Raw genomic sequence first — 24,009 nt, 5'->3', positions numbered from 1 at the left:
GTTTTTCTAAAAGATTGATCTAGGAATTATTTTGGGAAAATTCTATGGCCTGTGTTATACAGAAGGTCAGACAAGATGCGCACAATGGTCCCTTCTGGCCTTGGAATCTATGGAGATGATGATACTCTTGTTGGGACTGGTAGTACTGCTAGATCTGGTTCTTCCTCCTCCCCTTCCATGGGCTGCTGAGGGAGCTCTGGCTGATCTCTGGGGGGAAGAAAGGGAAGGATGGATGGTGAGATTCAGGATACTGAAGTATGGATCCCATAGTCCCTTGTAAAACCAGTGAGAGGGATCCAATATAGGTTTGAGAAGATCTTCAAGGCATAGTTTAAAAACAGTCCTGGGGGGAAGGGTACTGCATCTTAGGAGGTCACAACAGGGCCTAGAGCAGGGATTGGCATGCAGTCTGCCAGGGAAATCCGCTGGTGGGCCGGGATGGTTTATTTACCTGCAGCGTCTGCAGGTTCGGCCTACTGGCCGCAATTCGCCATTCCAGGACAATGGGAGCTGCGGGAAGCAGCAGCCAGCACATCCCTCGGCCCATGCTGCTTCCTGCAGCCCTCATTGGCCTGGAACGGTGAACCATGGCCAGAGGGAACCACGATCGGCCGAACCTGTGGATGCTGTAGGTAAACAAACCGTCCCGGCCCGCCAGCGAATTTTCCTGATGGGCCACATGCCAAAGGTTGCCGATCCCTGGCCTAGGGGATCCAGAACCTTCTATCTGGGATGATATCTCTTAATGGAAGCGATGTCAGTTCTTCCCCCATGTCAAATTCCCCAGAAGACGAAAATGTGGGCTCCAGTTCCAGTGGCTGTGCTGCCAGAACCATCATTGTAGAAATACCCCGACTGGTAGGAAGAACTTCTCTCGTAGCATTCATGGACCAATGGTGTCAGAATCTACCTTGTAAGGACCAGGCCCAATAGTAGGCAATGTTCTGGATCTAGAAGGATGATATTCTCTGAAGTGATGTACCTATTGCCAGTCATCGATGTGAAGAGTCTTCTCCTTGTGTTCCTTTGAAGCTGGCATGGAAAGGACCTTGGAAACAGTGTTTCATTATGAAAGCATGTGGATAAAAATGGAGCATGAGGTTCTCAGGTGTCCCTTGCAACTGGTGGTTGTCCAAGCCTTGGCTCGTGTCTCTCCTCGCTCGGTACCAATGGTTCTACTCCTGTCAACAGTGCCAATGCAGAGGAATCCTTATTTTTTGGAACCTCCGGGTTATTACCATGACCCCTATGGGCTCTTGAGCCTCCTGGAACCAGATGTGAAGTGTCACCTGATTTAGAAGGTGTCGGGTTCGCAGCCCTCCTCTTAGAGTGGGACTTCTCTTTAGGCTTCTGAAAGTGCTCCCTACCTTCATAGTAAGCCCGGGAAAAGTCTTGGCGCTACCTTTCCTTGCCTCTGTATTAGATGTGCGAGAGCTAGGCCTCGCCCAGTATACAAGATGGTGTTTGCCTGGTCTGGATTGAACTGACGCTTCATAGTATTCTCCATTAGATGTCTCCTACATCTGAACTCCGGTTGAGTCGGAAAGGAGCAAAAGATATGGCATTCAGGTATGAGCTTTTCCAAGACAGAAGAGGCTCAAGGTCGTTGTTTACCAAGATGAATTGGGGCAGGAAATGCTGTTCTTGAAGGTCAGATTCCTGGTCATAATCTGCATTCCATACCCGGGGTGGGAGGGAGTAGAAGGAGGCAGAAGGGAGTTGTTCCAAATTCTAACTAACCAAAATAACTCAAACTAATACTTAATTAACAAAAGGTTTTATTTTAAAATATTCACAGATTCAGAGTTGGAGGGGCAGTTCTGGGGACACTGGAGGGTTTCATCTCAGATCATGTTGGGGCAGAAAGGAACTGGCAGCGTGGCCCCACTTAAACCAGAGCACGAGGAGAGAAAAAGCACAGCTGTAGACCAAAGCCAAGTCCCACCAACAGCGAGCAAAAAGCTTGAGTTTCATAAGAACATAAGAACGGCCGTACCAGGTCAGACCAAAGGTCCATCTAGCCCAGTATCTGTCTACCGACAGTGGCCAATGCCAGGTGCCCTAGAGAGAGTGAACCTAACAGGCAATGATCAAGTGATCTCTCTCCTGCCATCCATCTCCATCCTCTGACGAACAGAGGCTAGGGACACCATTCTTACCCATCCTAGCTAACAGCCATTTATGGACTTAGCCACCATGAATTTATCCAGTCCCCTTTTAAACGTTGTTATAGTCCTAGCCTTCACAACCTCCTCAGGTAAGGAGTTCCACAAGTTGACTGTGCGCTGCGTGAAGAAGAACTTCCTTTTATTTGTTTTAAACCTGCTGCCTATTAATTTCATTTGGTGACCCCTAGTTCTTGTATTATGGGAATAACTAAATAACTTTTCCTTATCCACTTTCTCAACATCACTCATGATTTTATATACCTCTATCATATCCCCCCTTAGTCTTCTCTTTTCCAAGCTGATCTTCTCTTTTCCAAGCTGAGTTTCAGGTGCATGGAGCACATGTGTACCCCACAGCGGAATATACAAAGGGACCAGCACTTGAAGGAGTAGTGTGTCCAATTCTGGGTGCCACACTTTAGGAAAGATGTGGACAAACTGGAGACTCCAAAGGAGAGCAACAAAAATGATAAAAGCTTTAGAAAACCTGACCTACAAGGAAAAGTTGAAAAACTGGGCATGTTTTTAGTCTTGAGAAAAGAAGTCTGAGGAGGGACCTGATGAGTCTTCAAATATATTAAAGGCGGTTATAAAGAGGATGGTGATCAATTGTTCTGCATGTCCACTGAAGATAGAATAGGATGTAAATTGGGCTTAATATGCAGCAAGGGAGATTTAGGTTAGATATTAGGAAAAACTAACTATAAGGAGAGTTAAGCACGGGAACAGGCTTCAAAGGGAGGTTGTAGAATCCCCATCCTGGGGGTTTTAAAGAACAAGTGGACAAATACCTGTCAGGGATGGTCTAGGTTTATTTGTTCCTACCTCAGCACAGGGGGCTGGACTTGTAGGGTTAGAAGGGAACTTGAGGGATCATCATTTCTATGATTATATAACATCACTACTACATATTTTTGTAATAAAGTGAAATGTACCAGTGTTACCCAAACTTGTATAGTGAAATTTTACTTTACATCACAATGCCTCCTGGCAAAAATTAATTACATACATAAAATAAAACCCCACCACTTCCTTCCATCTCCTGCCCTTAGAGTCACTTCTGCCTGTGACACAGACACACAAAATAGGGCTCTGTGCTATCAGTAAGTCAGATTCAGCTACCTACCTTGACATGCTGCATTAATTGCTGTTTCTGCATATACACTAATTGACACTGCGGACACTTAAATACTCCCACCAACAGCTTGTTGGCATTCTGTTGGAAGTGCTCCTGGAGCAGCTTCTTCTTGTTAAAGACAGTCTCACAAGAACATTTGTAGATAACCCTGGAACAATTTAAAAAAAAAAAATTCATGCTCAGTTTATTAACTATTTTGAAAAGACACTAGATAGAAGAAATCTCTATGATTTAGTCTTGGAAAGGGAAGTTACTTATCAGTGAATGGAGTTTTTTCAATGTGCTGCCTGCACATAGCGATGTTTTTTGGTTATACCCCGAACAAGCTGCAGAGGCCCCAGAACCATTTGAAGCAATTAGTTGGAGGGGCTGAATGCATCCGGCATATACTGAGTGTTCTAACAAGCGGATCTATTAAGCCCTGCATAGATTGGGGGGGGGGGTAATCATGGATATACAGAGGCAATTCATTCAGAGAACACCAGCTACCTGTTACTTTCAACCCAACCTGATTCCCCCTACCCATGCACCACAAGCTCTTTCAGCCATGGCTAGGGGGGGAGAAGAAGAGGTTGCAGAGTGGAGAATACAAGACAATTTCTCCAGCTTCTTTAGGCAGTGGTACCTCCATCATCCAGAAGCCAGAGGAGGCAGTTGTAGTGCAAGCTCCTTGCCAGTAGATGCCATTCTTATTCATGGGCAGGCAGGGGCTGCAGCTGAGACTCCTCGCTTCAGCTGCTCAGCTCCCTCCCTATCTCTCCACCCCCAATCTTAGGAGGCTCTGAGTTCAGGGCAGGGAACTTTGGCTTGGCAGAGACTGAGCCCCTGGCAAACAGCAAAAGCAGCAGTTTTTCCTCCTCCTCCTCCTGAGGGCTTGTCTACATTACCGGCTGGATCGACAGGCAGTGATCGATCCAGCGGGGGTCGATTTATCGTGTCTAGTCTAGACGCGATAAATCAACTGTTGAGCACTCTCCCGTCGACTCCCGTACTCCACCAGGGCGAGAGGCGCAGGCGGAGTCGACAGGGGAGCATCAGCCATCAACTTACCGCAGTGAAGACACCGGGGTAATTAGATTTAAGTATGTCGACTTCAGCTACGTTATTCATGTAGCTGAAGTTGCGTAACTTAGATCGATCTCTCCCCCTCATGTAGACCAGGCCTGACACTGACAGGCAAAGGAAGGAGATAGGGGGTGGAGGTGGGACAGAATGTCCGTTCCAGAGCCATCCAGTGGCTAACACAGTTTACACAAAACACTGGGCAAACATCAAACAGTGTAAATGCTTCCAAATGCTAAGGGCACTTACTGAGTAGTCTTGTGAGGCTCTTCTGGGTGCTGGCTAGTAATATGGGCAGTGGTACTGTCTGCAGATTTGAAGGCCATTGGACAAAAAGAACATTTGTGGAAGACTTCGCAGTGTTTCTCGTGAATGTGCGCTTTCAGCATTGCTAGCGACATAAAGACAACTCCACAGTGGATACACCTGGAAGGCAGAGGGGAAAAAATCTGCATTACAAAACACCAAGCATTGCCTCTCTTCAACTGCCAAAGGGAAATATAAAAGTGAAGGGTGGAGGGCACCACAGCATGGTGTTAGCTCTCATCTGACCCCCTCAGTAGGGATCTGGAAGAGGCAGAAAGCAGAATGTTAATGGAATTCATGAATCGTAAGGCTTTGCCCATGCACTGAGGCATGGAAAGTAAGGGGCTAACTGATGCCGCTCCAAAATCATTGCAGGCATTGGATAGCACCAGCTCATCAGCCTGCCCCTTCAATCTAATCCCCAGCTCTCTGTTTCATGTTAACTCAGCGATTGCCTGTGTGCACCAGGCCTGATGCAACAGCTTGTGGAGCTCCAATTTCCCGCTTGGAGGCTTTGCCTTCGGTTCAGTCTGGAGGTGGCGGTAGAGGGGGATAAAGACACTGTGCGTGTCCTGGCTGAGCAAACAGGGGGCTCCAGGGCCGTCCAGCTGGTATCTTGCACCAGCACTAAATTCCTACTGAAAGGCTAAGGTAACAGAAAGCAATCCCACCATACTGTTTTCTTCCCTGTCTCCCAAGAGATTGGAGGGAAGGGGGGGAAGTTGATGGCCCTATCACACGAACACCCTGTTTAAAATAACCCTATAACCTCCCCCTGTCCCCACCCCAAACCCTCATTGCAACATCTGTCCAGATTACAGCTCCAGGGCTCAGCCCCCCAGCCTTGTAACTTTATTTCCCAGCAGGATATTTATGGGAATGCTGGGAAATGTCCATCATCAGTGAGAAAAAGAAATACAAAAGGAGCTTAGAGAAACTAAGAACACAGGCAGGAAAGAGCAAAATGAGATTCAGCTCAGAAAAATGCAACTAATAGATCTGGGGAAAATAATCCAAATCACAGCCATTCAATGGGTGAAATACATTTGGAAAGCAGTAATGTCATAAGAAACCTAGGAGTGGGAAATGGTAAACACAATACAATACAGTTCAATATGGCAGCAATAAAGGTTATTATGATTTTCAGATGGGATGTCATATGTCCCCCTATATACAACTCTAATGAGACTGTCTCTCTAGTATTGATGCACTCAGCACCAAGCACTTCAGGACCAGAGACATGAAAACAAACTGGGGTAGAGAGGGGAGAGAGAAAAGAAACAAAAATAATAAAGGGCTCGGAGGGAATGATTAATGGAGAATACTGTTGGGCTGGGTAGGCAAGTGCCTACTGGAAGAAGAGCAAAGAGTGGCCTCCAGGGATAGGACACCCAGCTCACCTCTCTGCATCTGGCTTTCTTCACAACTAAGGCTATGGCTACACTACAGAGCTTACAGTGGTGCAGCTGCATCACTGCAGCGTTGCTAGTGCAAACATTCTAAGCAGATGCAAGAGACCTCTCCCATCAACTTACTTCAGCCCCCACGAGTAGCGGTAGCTATGTCGGCAGGAGAAGCTCTCCTGCTAACATAGTGCCATCCACACCAGCGCTTAGGTTGATGCAACTTACGTCACTCAGGGGGGTAGCTTATTCACACCGCTGAGCGACATAGCTTATACCAACCTATGCTGTAGTGTGTGTATAGCCTAAAACAAAGGGAAGGGACGGTAGGGGCAGCCAAGGTCCTATAGGCAAGGTTTTCCCAAACTTTTATCATTTAATCCATTCATTCAGTCTCTCCTCCCAATTACAGAGACCTGGAAATACTGCTCCCACTGAGCTGGCAACAACTGCTTACAACTTAACCATTCCTTCTTCCCACCTTTTTTCTTATTCAAAACACACAAAACACTATTCTGTGTATCAGTTAAGGGTGCTCTACACATAACATGCCTATAACAAAACCTCAAAAGCAAGGAAAGGAAAAGGTAAGCCCTCTAACAGCACATGCCCTCTCCTCCTACACCCAGATATATGTACCTGGCACAAATAACTATATACCACAACCTTAGGGCTTGTCTACACTTACAGCACTGCTCCGGTGCAGCTGCTCTGCTGTAGCGCTTAGTGTAGAGGCTATTTACACCAATGGGAGAGCATCTCCCGTTGGTGTAGGTACTCCACTTCCCCGAGAAGTGGCAGCTATGTAAACGTGAGAAGCCCTACCATTGACATAGCACTGTTTACACTGGGAGTTAGGTCGGTATAACTGCGTCGCTTAGGGGTGCTGATTTTCCATGCCTCAGAGACGTAGTTAAACTGACATAAGTTGGAGGTGTGGATCAAGTGTAACTGTTGCTAGGATGCCAGCCCTCCAGCAATCTCTCTCCAAACTCCTACGACAACAAATAAACCAGACTATCCCACTGTCTCAACTGTCCCTTCTGCACTGTTCTGGGAAACAACATTCACTCAGATTTGGGATCTGAGGTTATACATCAGATATGTTATGTGTAGACCCTGACCCTAACAGGATGTGTGTGTATGGATTTCCCAGTTTTCTTAGTTTTAGAAAGGATCTCTGACATACCAGCAGCTGTCTTGAAACAGGATCTTCATGACAGTAACCAGCCACTCAGGAGCTTGTGAAAATAGCTCTCTCGAAGCTCCTCCTCTCCAGTGCACAAGAATGCTGCTGGAGAAGACCTCTTAAGCAGCTGGTGTGCTGTGATCACTGCTTTCCATGCTGGACAGTTTTGGTTCATTGCTTCTCTGTGCTCCTCTTTTGTTGTATCCATCTGTTTTCCCTTGTCTTCTGTTTAGATTTTTAGCTCCCTGGGGCAGGGACTATCTTAAGTCATAAACTTTAAGGTCAGAAGAGACCATTATGTTCGTCTAGTCTGACCTCCTGCACAACGCAGGCCACAGACTCTCACCCACCCACTCCTGTAATAAACTGCTAACCTACGTCTGAGCTATTGAAGTTCTCAAATCATGGTTTAAAGACTTCAAGATACAGAGAATCTTCCACCACGCTGCAGAGGAAGGCGAAAAACCTGCAGGGCCTCTGCCAATCTGCCCTAGAGAAAAATTCCTTCCCGACCCCAAATATGACGATTAGTTGAACCTGGAGAATGTGGGCAAGACTCACCAGCCAGACACCCAGGAAAGAATTCTCTGTAGTAACTCAGATCCGCCCCATCTAATAGCCCATCACAGGCCATTGGGCATATTAACCGCTAATAGTCAAAGATCAATTAATTGCCAAAATTAGGCTATCCCATCATATCATCCCCTCCATAAACTTATCAAGCTTAGTCTTAAAGCCAGATATGTCTTTTGCCTCCACTACTCCCCTTGGAAGGCTGTTCCAGAATTTCACTCCTCTGATGATTAGAAACCTTCGTCTAATTTCAAGTCTAAACTTCCTGATGGCCAGTTTATATCCATTTGTTCTTGTGTCCACATTAGTACTGAGCTTAAATAATTCCTCTCCCTCCCTGGTATTTATCCCTCTGATATATTTATGAAGAACAATGATATCTCCCCTCAGCCTTCTTTTGGTTAGGCTAAACAAGCCAAGCTCTTTGAGTCTCCTTTCATAAGACAGGTTTTCCATTCCTCGAATCATCCTTGTAGCCGTTTTCTGTACCTGTTCCAGTTTGAATTCATTCTTCTTAAAACATGGGAGACCAGAACTGCACACAATATTCTAGATGAGGTCTCACCAGTGCCTTGTATAATGGTACTAACACCTCCTTATCTCTACTGGAAATACCTCGCCTGATGCATCCCAAGACCTCATTGGTTTTTTTTCATGGCCATATCACATTGGCGGCTCCTTCTCCTCCTCTGTTACTTCCAATTGATAAGTCCCCAGCTTATAACAAAAAATCTTGTTATTAATCCCTAAATGCATGACCTTGCACTTTTCACTATTAAATTTCATCCTATTACTATTATTCCAGTTTACAAGGTCATCCAGATCTTCCTGTAAGATATCCTGGTCCTTCTCTGCATCGGCAATACCTCCCAGCTTTGTGTCATCTGCAATCTTTATTAGCACATTCCCACTTTTTGTGCCAAGGTCAGTAATAAAAAGATTAAATAAGATTGGTCCCAAAACCAATCCCTGAGGAACTCCACTAGTAGCCTCCCTCCAGCCTGACAGTTCACCTTTCAGTATGACCCATTGTAGTCTCCCCTTTAACCAGTTCTTTAGCCACCTTTCAATTTTCATATTGATCACCATTTTTTCCAGTTTAACTAATAATTCCCCATGTGGAACTGTATCAAATGCCTTACCGAAATCGAGGTAAATTAGATCCACTGTGTTTCCTTTGTCTAAAAAATCTGTTACCTTCTCAAAGGCGGATATCAGGCTGGTTTGGCACGATCTACCTTTTGTAAAACTATGTTGTATTTTGTCCCAATTACCATTGACCTCAATGCCCTTTACTTTCTCCTTCAAAATTTTTTCCAAGATCTTGCATACTACAGATGTCAAACTAACAGGCCTGTAGTTACTCGGATCACTTTTTTCCCCCCTTTCTTAAAATAGGAACTATGTTAGGAATTCTCCAGTCATACAGTACATCCCCTGAGTTTATAGATTCATTAAAAATTCTTGTGAATGGGCTTGCAATTTCATGTGCCAGTTCCTTTAATATTCTTAGACGAAGATTATCTGGGCCCCCTGATTTAGTCCCATTAAGCTGTTTGAGTTTGGCTTCTACCTCGCATGTGGTAATATCTACCTCCATATCCTCATTCCCATTTGTCATCCTGCCATTATCCCTAAATTCCTCATTAGCCTCACTGAAGACTGAGGCAAAGTATTTGTTTAGCTATTGGGTTATGCCTAGATTATCCTTAACCTCCACTCCATCCTCAGTGTTTAGCTGTCCCACTTCTTTCTTTGTTTTCTTCTTATTTATATGGCTATAAAACCTTTTACTATTGGTTTTAATTCCCTTTGCAAGGTCCAACTCTACATGGCTTTTGGCCTTTCTAACTTTATCCCTACATGTTCTGACCCCAATAAGGTAGCTTTCCTTGCTAATCCCTCCCATCTTCCACTCCTTGTAGGCTTTCTGCTTTTTCGCAATCACCGCTCTGAGATCCTTGCTCATCCAGCTTGGTCTACAACTTTTTTTTTTTTTTTTTTTTTTTTTAAATAATTGGAGATATACCAATCTCCTAGAACTGGAAGGGACCTTGAAAGATCATCCTTTCATAGGCTCGTGCCTATGAATTTTTTCCCCTTTCTTGGGATGCAGGCTTCTGATAGTCTCTGCAACTTTGACTTGAAGTAATTCCAGGCCTCCTCTGCCTTTAGATCCACAAGTTCTTCAGTCCAATCCACTTCCCTAAATAATTTCCTTAATTTTTTAAACTTAGCCCTTTTGAAATCAAAAACCCTAGTCCCAGCTCTATTTTTGTTTATCCTTCCATTTAGTTTAAACTGAATTAGCTCATGATCGCTCGAACCAAGGTTGTCTCCTACAACCATTTCTTCTATGAGGTCTTCACTACTCACCAAAACCAAATCTAAAATGGCATCCCCTCTTGTTGGTTCAGCAACTACTTGGTGAAGGAATCCATCAGTTAGCGCATCTAGGAAAATCTGAGCCCTATTATTATTACTAGCACTTGTCCTCCAGTCTGTATCTGGGAAGTTAAAGTCTCCCACGATCACACAATTCTCATTAGTATTTGCATCATTAAAAACATTAAAAAGGGTCTCTATCCATATCCTAATCAGATCCCGGTGGTCTATAGCACACCCCAACCACTATCTCAAGGGAGGCTCTAGTAGCTTTCTTCCCCAATGTGATTTTTGCCCAGACAGACTCTGTCTTATCCATTCCATCCCTTCTTATTTCTTTACAGTCTACCTCATCACTGATATACAATGCTACTCCACCACCTTTGCCTTTATTTCTGTCTTTCCTAAACAGCATATAGCCTTCAATACCTGTACTCCAGTCATGACTACCATTCCACCATGTTTCCTGTTATCCTTATACTATTTCCTGTTATCCTTATAATATCTGGCTTCACTTCCTGCACCAGTAACTCTACTTCCTACATTTTGTTACCTAGGCTCCTCACATTGCTGTACAAACATCTTAATTTTTGCTGTTTGGCTTTGCTCACATTCTTTACCTGATTAGGCACAGACATTCTACCGCCAGTATCACCTATTAGACTGGTATCTACACTACCCTTCCTCCTTATGTCCATTCTCCTACCCACGACTGTATCCTTTCTTACTTTGTTTTCTTCCCTCTCAGTGTTAAAATCCATCATGGAGATTACCTCGACATCTCCCAACCATCTCCCCTGAATTCCTAGTTTAAAGCTCTCTTAATCAGTTGTGCCAGCCTCCATCCTAGAAGTCTATTTCCCTCCCTACTCAGGTGAAGTCCATTCCGAGAGAACAGTCCTCTATCCATGAATGCCTCCCAGTGGCCATACATCCCAAAGCCCTCCTTATAGCACCACTGCCTGAGCCATCTGTTGATCATCATAATCTTGTCACAACTTTGTTGCCATTCTCTTTTTGTTCTTGTATGGTGTGTACAATGCCTAGCACAGTGCAGCCCTGGTTTATGATTGAGGTTCTTAGAGGCTACCACAATACAAATAAATAATAAAAAATAATCCCTTGTGGTAGGCCCCAACACCAAAGAAAAGGCAGGGATATTGACAGAACTAACAGAGACTACTGTGGCCACACTGCTCCCCTTCTCCAGCCAACAGCCTTCCTCTTGACTATAGTAAGCCCTGACCCGTGACAAAGGGGATATTACCATGGAGCATCTAACAAAAGGCAGGTGCTCTCCTAAAGCATTCAGGATGTATTCCAAATGTCACACTGGAGAACGGAGGTAGGTGATGAAACATATTATTTGACAGCTCTCTGTTCCAAGTTTTCAATTATGAGAAAAATGCCAGTTTTTTCCTTTTTGTTAATAAATTTGAAAATTTTTACAAGTAACCTGTGAATTCTGCAGCCATGAAAACTGCAGCAGATTTCACCCCCGCCTCAGAATTGTGATTCAGAATATCAGATTTCATGTGAAGTTTCGAACCCTCATGGTTAGAAGAAAAAGCTTGAAAGTGTAACCTGAGTGAAACGAATGCAGTGATGTCTGCCTGAGTTTGCAGGCAGCCTGAAACGATATCTCTGAAAAAAGGAACTAAGTCATTCATCTTAATGGGCTGTTAACTCAAACTTAAAGATAGTGGCATATTGCTGAAAACTAGAGTGTAGGGACAGTGAAAAATAAATTGAATATGAAAACAAACAATAGAGGAATTCAATGAACATAATAAATTGTAATTCAATACAAATCTCTTTTTATAAAATGTATTGGTAACAGCTACAGAATTTCCATAGTGCTGCAGAATCTATGGACCGTCACAGAATTTAGGTCCATCTTGCCATTGAGTACATGGGGCCTTGTATATTGAAAGACACACTAAATCTCACAGAGCAAGACTTTCTGCTGTATTCCAGCAACCCAAAGGGACTAAAAAGCCATCAGATTTGGCCAGCTGAGAATTCTTATAGTGTGGGGAAGCTTCCACCTGGCATGAAGATGTGTACCTCACCCCACACGCAAGAAAGGAGATAGAGAGGAGCATGGCTGGGATACTGCTACACTCTGGCATTCTGTGGTCTGTTGGGGACCACAGTTAGCTGTCTTAAGTTTGAACAGCCCTTCGATTACTCTAACCCAGGGATTCTCAAACTGGGAGTCGGGACGCCTCAGGGGGGTCACAAGGCTATCACATGGAGGGGTCGCAAGCTGATAGCCTCCACCTCAAATCCCGCTTTGCTTCCAGCATTTATAATGGTGTTAAATATATAAAAATGTGTTTTTAATTTATAAGGGGAGGTCGCACTGCCTGGAAGTCTACACAGCAATGAAACAGCCCTGCAGCCCGAGATGGCTGGCATGGGCCAGTCATGGGTTTTTCTTTGCCATGTAGACATACACTCAGGGAGCTGTAACCAGCTCCTAGATATGCACTTCACTGCACCAAATAGCTCTTACAATCTTGCAAACATCTATGTACTACCTATCTTAAAAGCAAAATTTTCCTGCAGATTTGTGGGATCTCTCCATTTTGGAGAGCATGGGTGTGGTGTTAACTTTCCTAGAGATACCCAGGTCCTATTGTTGAAGGCATATATCTTTCTAAATAGAAAGCTAACAGTAAAAATAAATCTAAGCTTAAGTGGGACTGATGCCAGTGGGTATAAAACTGGAAAGATTTCAGGGCCAATATTTTCAAAAGTCACTAATAATTTTGGGTGCCAAACTTGAAGCTTATACAAATTGGCCAATTTCTTTTTTTTTTTTTTTTAAGTGAGCTCAAATTCATTTCAGCACTCAGAAATGCTTTCTAATAGTTTTTATTTACTGTAATCTTCTTTTTGTTACACGAGAGATTTTTAAATCTGTTTTGCTGTTCCAGAATGCTTTCCTTCGTTGGGATGTGTGAGCAATTATCAACCCAAACAAACAGACTTTATTGATTTCTCAAACTGGTAGGTGGAAGTGATTTTTATGCTATCAATATATCAAAAACAATCTTTCAGAGGGACTTTGGATTCAGCCCTTGCACCTCAATCTGCCTAATTTTCTGTAACAGGTAATAAAAAAATCTGTCTTTTTTCCAAAGAGCTGAAATAGTCCCCCATTCTTCATCACATCCCCAGACAGACCCTTATAAACAGAACTAACCTGTATCCAACTTTGCGAGAGTAATGTAGGCAATTCTCCTTGACATGGGTTTGGAAATGGGCTGATCGGCACAGTATCCCACACTCTGGGCAGCAGTAAGGGGACTTGTGAGTATGGATTCTTTGATGAGCACAGTAGCAGCACTGGTTAGGCAGCATCATCTGGCACACTTGACAAGTCTGGAAAAGAAAAAAAAAATCATATTAACCATTTATTCTACACAATTTTTTCTTAAGTCATCTAATTTCATCCTAGAATCATTCAAATTGGAAGAGACCTAAACGATGCCTGGTTTTGCCTAGTATATCTCTACTGATGGAGATTCCACAGCACCTTGGCAGCTTCTTCCACAGCTGAACTCTTAAAAATTCTTAAGTTAGAAACTATTACAATGGGACCACTCATTCCAAGACCATGTCTCATGTCACTCATAATTCTTTTAAAAAACTTTCACCTATTAGGCTGAAATTTTCTATATTTGATCTCTTCCTCAAAGTACATTGTTCTGAAAAACTTCAGAAAAACCGTTCAGCCATTTCTTTTGTGTAGGAGGCAAGAGAGAGTAAAATAATTAATGTTTCCCATTATAAAAAAACCTTGCTTTAAAAAAACCAATCTTTAATGCTGAAGTCATTCTGGTAAAATGTTGGAATTTGGTAGGGAAGTACCCTGCACAAAGAAGTGCATTTGAGTGTCCCTTGGAAAACTGCTTTTGACTTTGACCAAGTTATGAGCCTTCAAAAATTACATGCCACCCATACTGTACATTTTGCAAGATTTTTCTTGCTAATTTTGTATAGTATGAAAACTAAGGAAGGCAAGAATATACACACATAACTTGGCTACACTTTGAAGGAGCCCCTTCCTCAGTTTCTTCAGACCTTATGTAGTCCAGCACTCCTGCGTGTGCAACTGGAAGGAAGGGCCACTACTGTGTGTGTTAGAACTATAGGTTTGCAGGGAAAATTTCATGAACTTGGTATGTACATTTTCTACATAAACATGGTTTCAATTCTGATAGCTCCAAAACCCCTGGCCCTCAGGCAAGGGCGGCTCTAGGTATTTTGCCGCCCCAAGCACACCAGGCAGGCTGCCTTCAGTGGCTTGTCTGCAGGTCCCCGGTCCCGCGGATTCGGCAGCATGCCTGCGGGAGGTCCGCTGAAGCCACGGGACCAGCAGACCCTCCGCAGACAAGCTGCCAAAGGCAACCTGCCTGCCACCCTCACAGCGACCAGCAGAGCGCCCCCCGCAGCTTGCCACCCCAGGCACGTGCTTGACGTGCTGGTGCCGCCCCTGCCCTCAGGCTCCAGCAACCCCAACTCCTCTCACTTCCCCCAACAGATTCAAGAGATGGTTGACAATCTGCTAAGGAAAACAGCAGGGAAATGCCTGAGCCTATGTACAGCTGTGTAGACATCTGTCATGCAGAGCTCTGCTCTGCTATGTTTAGTGGCTCTGTATGCATATACTCCCCAGCTCCTAAGTTTCATGGGTGAAAGATCCCCTCATAACGTGCTTGGGAGTGTTCTGTTTGAGTCCAGCTAAACTGCTCCAGATCATGGAATTCTTATTTACTAACCTCTCTCTTTCAAAAGCCTTGGAAACCTCATTAAAGAAAAAAGTGACACTAAACAACATTAAGAGGGCTCAATGAAACTCACAAGTAGGCCTGGCAGAATTCAATTTTTATTTTTTTATAATGTCAACAGATAATTTTGAAGCATTGTTTTTATTTTTACCAATTTAACTTTTCAAAGTTGAGCAAAATTATGGGTTTTAACTTTTTTTTTTTAATTTTTATCTATTTAAATTTTCACAGCTGTAGGAAATTAGGAGGGGTGAGAATTATTTAATAACAGAGGTTCAAAATATTAAAGCTTTATGACCGTTAACACAAATTATCAACAGTACATGTCAAAAAACACAAGTAAATATCCTTAAATCAAAGTTCTCAAGCAGCATTTTTCTTATTTTGCCTGTCTGTAAATTACAGTGATCAGCAATAAAAATATTTTTTGTTGATTTTTGTGTGTAAAGTGAAATTTACTTTTACCAACATTTACCAACAAAAATCGAATCCTCCCAAGCCAAGTTATAAGTCAGTGCCCAGTCCAAGTTAAGGCTGCACACACTATGTTAACCATGCCTCCTTGTGGGCGTGTGTGGATCTGTATTTATAATATCACATGCTATTTCTACAGTACAACATACAATAGTTATTTCCTACATCCTTAGATACATATGCGTAACATTAGCGTTGTGTACTATACTGTGTGTATACCAGAGTCCTTGAAAGTGATTTATGTGAAAAGTATACAGTAAGCCACATTTACCTACCATATTTCAAATTATAAACTACAGAAATAGTGAAAGTGAACTGGTGTATTCAGTCCACCTAAATTCATAGCTATGTTAGTGTCGTAATCAGCTGCTTCACCTCTTGAACTGCACCGAAGGAAGGCTGTACTATATGCCAAGTCTCTTGCAGAGAGTGTAATAAACTAAAGATTTATTAACTATGAAAAAGTTATTTACAAGGTTAAAGCAGGTAAATATACACAGACACAGGAGTTACAGTCTTAGGTTTCAAAAGGAAATAGACGCTGCTGTAATATGCAAGCTCTGTGTATCCTTTAGGGCTAACTCAAGCTAAGCAGCTTGGGGATCTCTTGCTAATGCTTAGAAATATTGCTCTCTCTGAATTTCAAGCAGCATAGTAAGAACCATTTTTCTTGAAAGGTATTTTTATCCCCTTTGCCCAGAGCTCAAGCTGATCGACGAGGGTTTGTGCATGACTCCACTTCATGGGTGTGGTGGGAGCAATCAACAAAGTCTTGTCCACGGATGTTAATAGGCCTTCTCCTACCCAACAAAAGATGATCCCTCTTGTGGTAAACTAGTATTTCACACTTGATAATGCTTTTCTCCAGATAGTGAGGGTTTACAGTTTTAGAGCAAATACTTTTATAGTTACAAAGCAAAAACTTAAATATTACCTTATGACATATAAATCTGTATCCTAAGTGAAATTAATACATGTAGCATCTTAGATACATTTCATAAAGTTTAAACACTCAACAGTGTCTTATTTTAACAATGCTAACACACAGATGAGTCAGACTGGTTTCCAGCTCTGCATCCATTTGTCAGTGTTCAGTGAGGCCTAGGGGCCTTGGAATAAGCTGACACCTGGAGTGCCAGCACCACACATATTTAGTACATGGTTAGTGACAAAATAATTAAATACATACAGTAGACAACAAACAATGTATCATATAAAAAGTTTAACTCAGAAAAAGAGATATTAGATCATTACAAAAATGAAATTAATGTAAATTTAACAGAATGAAAGAACATTACAAGATACTGCACATGCATATGTAAAGTTGTAAACAACTTTTAAATATTATATCATATAGTTGAGAAATAACATGAACTCGTGTAATTAAATAAGGTCTCACATGGCACAAGGAAGTAGAGATAAAAATGTTCTATCATTTTCTGACTTTTGAGGCCTTAACCATGCACCCCTTAAAATACACTTATGTAGTTTTAGCTAATGGAATTAATAGTGCTGATAGTTAAGGCCTAACATTTTCCATGAAAAGACCCTTGTTTTCAGTTGCTCATAACCGTGAGAAACTTTAATTGAGAAATTTTCTAGGTTTAGTCCAGAGGTAGGCAACTTATGGCATGCGTGCCGTCTGATTTTCAGTGGCACTCACACTGCCTGGGTCCTGGCCACCGGTCCGGGGGGCTCTGCATTTTAATTTAGTTTTAAATGAAGCTTCCTAAACATTTTAAAAACCTTATCTGCTTTACATACAATAGTTTAGTTATATATTATAGACTTATAGAAAGAGACCTTCTAAAAACGTTAAAATGTATTATTACAGGCACGCAAAACCTTAAATTAAAGTGAATAAATGAAGACTCGGCACACCACTTCTGAAAGGTTGCCGACCCCTGGTTTAGTCTCTGACTCAGATTAGATTGGTTAGGAAAGTTTGAGGAAAAAATGGTGCAGCTGTTTTCAAGAATATTAAAAGAAACTGACTGCCTTCCCCCTCACAGCCTCCAAACTCCAGAACCTCCATAATTTTATAAAGAATTTGCAGTGGGCAAGTTGATAGTCGCTATGACTACAGCAACATGAAAAGTACTTTGGCTCTGATCCAATATAACAATTTTAAGCACAAGAGTGGACCCACTGAATGGACTATTCACGTGCTTAAAATTAAGCATGTGCTACATGCTTTGTTGGATCAGTGCCAGAGCACTCTGCACCTTGCAGGATTAAGTCCAGACTCACTATTTGCATATGTACAGCAGGACTTGCTCAGCACTGCTCCCTTAATATTTTGAACATTCCAACTGAACTGGCCTGGCCGTCCCTCTTACATTTACATATCAACAGGTAAACTGTACCTGCTCATCAACAAAAACAGCCTTTGGCCTATCGGAGAGTGCACTGGGTTGGGAGTCAATGACACCAAAATGGCTTGAGACGTTACACCAGATGATTTTTGTCAGAAGTTTGGAATAAAATGCAGGTTGGTAATAAAGCTGCCCTAAAACTCATCCACATGGTCACAATACTTCTCAGAATAAATATGCCAAAATCTATGTGCTTAGTTACAGAAAGATGGTATCCGGTCTCTGACAGTGCCTGGTACCCGATGCTTCAGAGAAAGGAGAAAAAAACCCGTAGGTTATCAATGATGCAATAACTTCCCCAACAATTCCTCAAATCTTCAGTCAGAAGTTGGCTTATGCCGTAACTTTGTTTTTGTTCATTTGTTTTATTATTACTGTAGTAACTTTGAGCACTTTCATTATCTATATAAATGTCTAGTCCATTTTTTAACCTTAATGTATGGCAGTCACTTTCACAGGCTAATTGTGTGTTCTGTGAAAGCTGGTAAAAATACTTTTTAAACCTGCCACTTTTCAGTTGCATTACATATCCCTTTATAGAGTTATACTTACATAGATCCTAACACCAAAGGGCCAATCATAATAATCTAATCTGATCTCCTGCATAACACAGGTCATAGAATTTCGCCTAATTCCAGCATCAAGCCCAACAAGAACTTGTGCCTGAACTCCAGTATCTTTTAGAAAGACAACCAATCTTGATTTAGACTTCAAGTGAAAAAGAATTTATCAAGAATTGAAGTTCTTCCAATGAGTTATTATACACCATATTGTCCACACTAGACTTTTTACTGAGTTAATGGTTTGCCAATTGCCTCTAAAAGACAGCGTTGACCCTCCTCAGACATTAGTTCTTTACCCAAGGAATTGGACTGCATGTAGCTTATAACAACTATTTCGGTTGGGTGTGTGTGTGTGATTTTTTTTTTACTGAAATACTTGTACATCATTTAGTGCAGACACAGTTTTATCAGGATAAAGGTGCCTCATGCTTGTATAAATTAATCCCCTTCCCATATGGGAATAAGCACTTTTATACTGGTATAACTGCATCTACACTAGGGAGATCATATCAATTTCAATATATTGGTACAGTTGAAGTGGTACAATTTATGTGGAGACAAGGCATGGGGCAAAGAACAAATGTTTATATCCTAGAAGAAATATTTGGGGAATGTTCACACTAGCCTTTAAAGATGCATTATCTACAGTTAGTTAACTGGCAATCAATCAATTTGAGTTAAAGTCTAGTGTAGATAAACCCACTGTTAAAAAGGTGTGTCTTATTTCCAGTCTGAATTTGTCTAACTTCGAATTCCAGCCAATGGATCTTGTTTTGCCAGTTCTCATTCAGCCAGCTCTCTTCCCCTTCTGGAATGCCAGCCCCAGGGCTACCTCCCTTGTTCCAGGCACCCACCACTGGAGTTAGCGCCACTCCCCAAGCACAGCCTGCCCAATCACTCCTCTTTTTTTCCTCCCCCCCACCCCCATGGCAAAGCAGACTTGACTGCATCATCTATAGCAGCCACCAACTATAATCCCTAAATATCTAGCGTTCTATATTCTCTCATTCTGCCCTGTGTCTTTCAGGTAATGCAACAACACCTTCCTAATACTACGCTTTCCCCCAATATTTTTACTAAATAACAACGTAACATTTATTACTTTAAACCATTTAAATTCCTCAAACAGCTTTTCCCTTTCTTTCTCAAAGCCCTTACATACCCATAACAGTAAATCAATTGTTTCTTCTACTAGACAGCACACACATAGTCTGTGTTTACTGATTTGATTTTCATTAAAATCACAATGGCCAGTGAGTATTCTAAACAAAATCACTTCATTTTTCCTATCCGGGCCCCAAAGCATGACATTATCCTCAACTCTAGACCACAATTCAAAAATCAGTCTTCCTCATTTTTCGTTGATCTCAATTTTTTGCCATTCTTCTTTTAAATTTTTTGTACTAGGCTTTTGAATTCCTGTTTATTCAAGGGCATTTCTATTTCAATCTCTTTATTTCTTAGAGCGCTTTTAGCTGCTTTGTTAGCTATTTTGTTCCATTATCTTGATATGTTCTGGGATCCAAGCTAATGCTACATGTATCCCCATCTGTACTAACTTATTAGAAATATAATTTCATTGATTAAATCACTTCTACTTACAGATGCACCCTTTTTATTGCCATATGATCTGCTTGAATCTGAAAAAATGACCCTCGCTGCAGTTTAACACTAGCATTACTGCAACTAGTTTGGCTGTCATAACAGCTAAAAAAATTGGATATTCTTTTACATGTACTAATTCCAAATTTTGGTATACAATATGCTGTCCCTACTCTTCCTATTTTTTCTTTTTTGGACTTATCTGTATACATTTTCAAAAACAACTCCATTTTTCCTCTATATACTGGCGGGACACTTCATTTTTTATACCTATAGTCTCCTTTTAACTCTTAAGTTTATAAAATAACTCTAAATCAACATTTGGACCTGTGCTCTCCATCCATAACTAATTTTCCCATGACTAAAAGTTTTGAGTTCATTTAGCTTCTCCTTGTCTTTCAGCTCATGCATCCACATTTTAATTCAAATGGCATGTGGAGTTCTAACACTGTGTGCTTACTGAATTTCCAACAATCCTCATAAATTTGGATGGTACTTTCATCACTGCAATTCCCTTTAACTATGGCCCAGAAAGTTAGGTCCAGCAGTTTCAGTCGTAGGGTTACTGGCATTTCACTAGCAGCTCTGTGTAGCTTGCCTATGGGTGTAGTAAAAAAAGGCACCTCACACGACTTTTAGTGCCCATGCACGTATTAAATCTAATTTTGTAAGTTTGATTTTGATGCTGATCCAAAAGCTTGCCAGCCACAGTTGATAACTGGTCTACTCTGATTAAGGCTCTCTGTATACCACCAGCAGTGTTTTCCTGACTAGTGATTTACATCATAATTTAAATCAAATTGATTTAAATCAATCAATTCCACCCTGCTGTATGATCTCTCCAAAGTAATTAAATATCAAATATTAACCCATAGGGATTTAAGTCTTAACTATATCTAGTTGTTCTCCATACAGACACAGTGTACACTCCTTTGTATACAGACACAGTGTACACTCCTTTGTAGCTTTCCTTTTTGTAAAGATCAATCTTTTGGTTTTAGCAATGGACAACTTGAAACCTCATGCATTTCCCCAGCCTGAAGTCTCTTGAAATGCTTTGTTGATTCACCTTTCAGATACCTGCTCTTAACCCAGAGTACAATCAATCATATGCAAACAGAGTGACACCTACACCAGCATATATTCATTTTGCATGTATAATACCATCATAATATTAAATAATGTAGGGCTGATGACACTTCCCTGAAGTGTACCCATTTTTAATATTATATATTTTGGACATAACATTCCCAACTCTGACCTACATGGTCTATTTACTCAAAAATTCTCTAATCCATCCATTCTTCTCCTTATCAGTATTGTACCTTCTTTGTACAATATGCCTTCCCTCCACAACACGTTATGCACATCTCCAATATCTAGGACAGCTATCAAGAAACCTTTGTTTCTCAAACTTTTTTGTATTTCAGTTTCCAATTTAACTATATGTTCGATGGCTCCTCTCTCTCTCCTAAAACCATGCTGCACCATATTCCATTTTTTCCCAAATAGGTAAACAATCTTTTATTCACAATTCTCTCTATAATTTTACTGAGACAGGGCATAATGGCAATTGGTATATAGGTATTCACTTTTGTGGACAATGCGTCTGATTTTCTTACTGGAATTACTACTGCATGTTTCCACCCTACCAATATTATATAATTCCAAAAGAACCATCAAACTGCTGTCAGGAAAATATCTAAACATTATATTATATATATTATCTTTACCTGGGGATGAAATTTTGGTTATATCAATACCTTTCTCAAGTTCCCACATATAACACCTTTAATTCAATACAATATCTTCATGTTTTCACCAACTATATAATAGTTCATGCCCCTCTTCAATGAATTGTCTTTTAATCTGGCAAAAAGCTGCACTTTGATTTTCAACATTATTCACACCTCAGAAAGTTTCTACTAAAATTTTTGCTCTCATTATCAGAACTTCTAACTATTTTGTCAATCCCAATAAGACCTGGCATGTAGCTACTCTTATTCTGAATTCCATGCATTCTTCTAATTTGCCTGTATATTTCTGATATTTGGGTATCTTTATTTAACCTCACACAATACTTTTTCCAACTCTTTCCTTATTTTTTCATAACTCTTTGTACTATTGCCTTACTTCTTTTATGCGTCATTAAATCTTCACTATTCATTGTATTTTTCATTTTCTTATAGGTTCTGGTCCTTTCTTTAACTACCATTTTGCATTCCTCTTTTCACCATGGAAGTGAGTTTTTAATTTTGGGGTACTTCAATAGCTTAGGTATAGCGACAACAGTTGCAGCTATTATCCTCTTTATTACATTGTTGCTGAAATTCTCTATGTCATCACTCACAGTGTTCATTCACAAATTCAGCACAATTATTTGTAAACAGGTGCCCTTGAAAAGTAGCAAGTACAGTAAAAGGAAATGATTTCTCCCCAGTCCTTCTTCGTTATATATTTCCCAGATGCATTTGCTGGCAATATCTGCTCTTATAATTCCCACGTCTAAGCAAGAAAACCTACCAACCACTACAGTTGGGTGTCATCATTTAAATCACTAGATTATCATCACCTATGAACCTTTCTACGCATGTTCTTCTTCTTTCCCACAACTTATTATGGCTGTTAAAGTCACCACACATAATACATGTGGTTTCAGTGTTCTTCACTATTTTTTGTAATTCTGAGCTTTCTAACTTCCCATGAGTTACAGATATTATAAATTCTTAAAGAAATATTTCTCTTTTGCATTGGAATCTCAACAGAATTATATTCAAGACATACTTCTTCATTCTCTACTTCTACGTAGTTAACGTTTCCCTTAGGAAAATACAAACACTTCATATATCCAGTTTTTAGTCTTGCCTATAGGCAATATACCCTGGAATTTCAAAAGCAAGATTTTCGACCAGCCGTGGTTTCATGGATATGTATATTTGGTTTAGTTCTCATTTCCAGTATATTTTCTTTTAGTTCTTGACCATGTGCTCTCAAACTGCCCGCATTCCAATAAAAGATTTTGGTTCCCATGTGTATCATATTTCTCCATTACCCTCATTCAAGATTGCTAGCATACACGTATTTTTCCACTGCCCTTGCTATCATTTTTTCTGATTTTTTCCATCTGATGTTCAATTTATAACTTCTGTCGTAATTCCAGTAACACTTTTTTTACACTACTAATGTATCACCTATTCCTTGTGCAGTGTTTCTCATTTTTTTTTTTTTATAGAATGAGGCTGTATCTGCAATTCTGCTTTTCCTGTGCTGATTTTCTCTTCCATTTCTGCCTGAGGTTTTGAGAGTCTCCAAAGAGTTTCTGCATAAGACAGGTTATTAATGATTTTGTCTTTAGCTTGTCTTGCCGCAATACGCACTCTGTATGTTGGACTGTGACTCCCACCGCAGTTACGACACTTGACCTGTGTCCCTTTTATACAATTTTCACGAGTGCTCACCCCCACATTTACCGCATCTCATTTTCCCTTTACAAACGTGCTATATGCCCATACCACTGGCACTTAGAACACCTTAGAGAAGAGGGATATGTGACTTGGTTCTAAATATCCGATACCCTAGTACAGTGGTCCCCAGACTTTAACCACCTGTAAACCCCTTTCACTAAAATATCAAGTCTCGCAAACCCCCTCCTAAAAATGAATATTTCCAGGGATTTTCTCCTTTAGCTGAGTATAAATTATAAAAACAGTGATCTTGAAAATATAAAATTTGTTTTTATGACGTGCTTATTACACACCTATTTATAATTACAATTACATTATGAAAATGGCAGCACTCTTCCAAGAGCTCACTTTCGTAGCTTGTATCACTTTGAATAAGCCTGTTATGAGACAAGGCTCCTATGTTTCATCAAGGAGTATCAGATGCGAAAACAGCATAAAGGTATTTAAGAAGCCAACCCAAAGAGTTCCTCCTACACAAACATTCAGGTCTTGAGCAGTCCAAGCAAAC

General features: G+C 41.0%; 1 protein-coding gene across 14 annotated transcripts in view; it reads right to left on the bottom strand.

The window, feature by feature from the left end:
* ZNF592 (zinc finger protein 592) overlaps nt 1–24,009 on the bottom strand; it is a 95,039-nt gene that overhangs the window by 23,698 nt on the left and 47,332 nt on the right. For all 14 annotated transcript variants that reach the window (XR_005585660.1, XR_005585661.1, XR_005585662.1 and 11 more), the window contains 3 exons: nt 13,436–13,614; nt 4,618–4,794; nt 3,295–3,454 (listed from right to left, as the gene is read on the bottom strand). Coding sequence is in view for 11 of the 14 variants with exons in the window: in XM_039492499.1 (XP_039348433.1) it covers nt 3,295–3,454; nt 4,618–4,794; nt 13,436–13,614 (516 nt within the window). In the remaining 3 variants the exon portion in view is untranslated. The remainder of the gene's footprint in view (nt 1–3,294; nt 3,455–4,617; nt 4,795–13,435; nt 13,615–24,009) is intronic.

The sequence above is a fragment of the Mauremys reevesii genome, linkage group 10 (assembly GCF_016161935.1).
Source record: "Mauremys reevesii isolate NIE-2019 linkage group 10, ASM1616193v1, whole genome shotgun sequence".
Taxonomy (NCBI): domain Eukaryota; kingdom Metazoa; phylum Chordata; order Testudines; family Geoemydidae; genus Mauremys; species Mauremys reevesii.
This window is presented reverse-complemented; position numbering and strand designations above follow the sequence as displayed.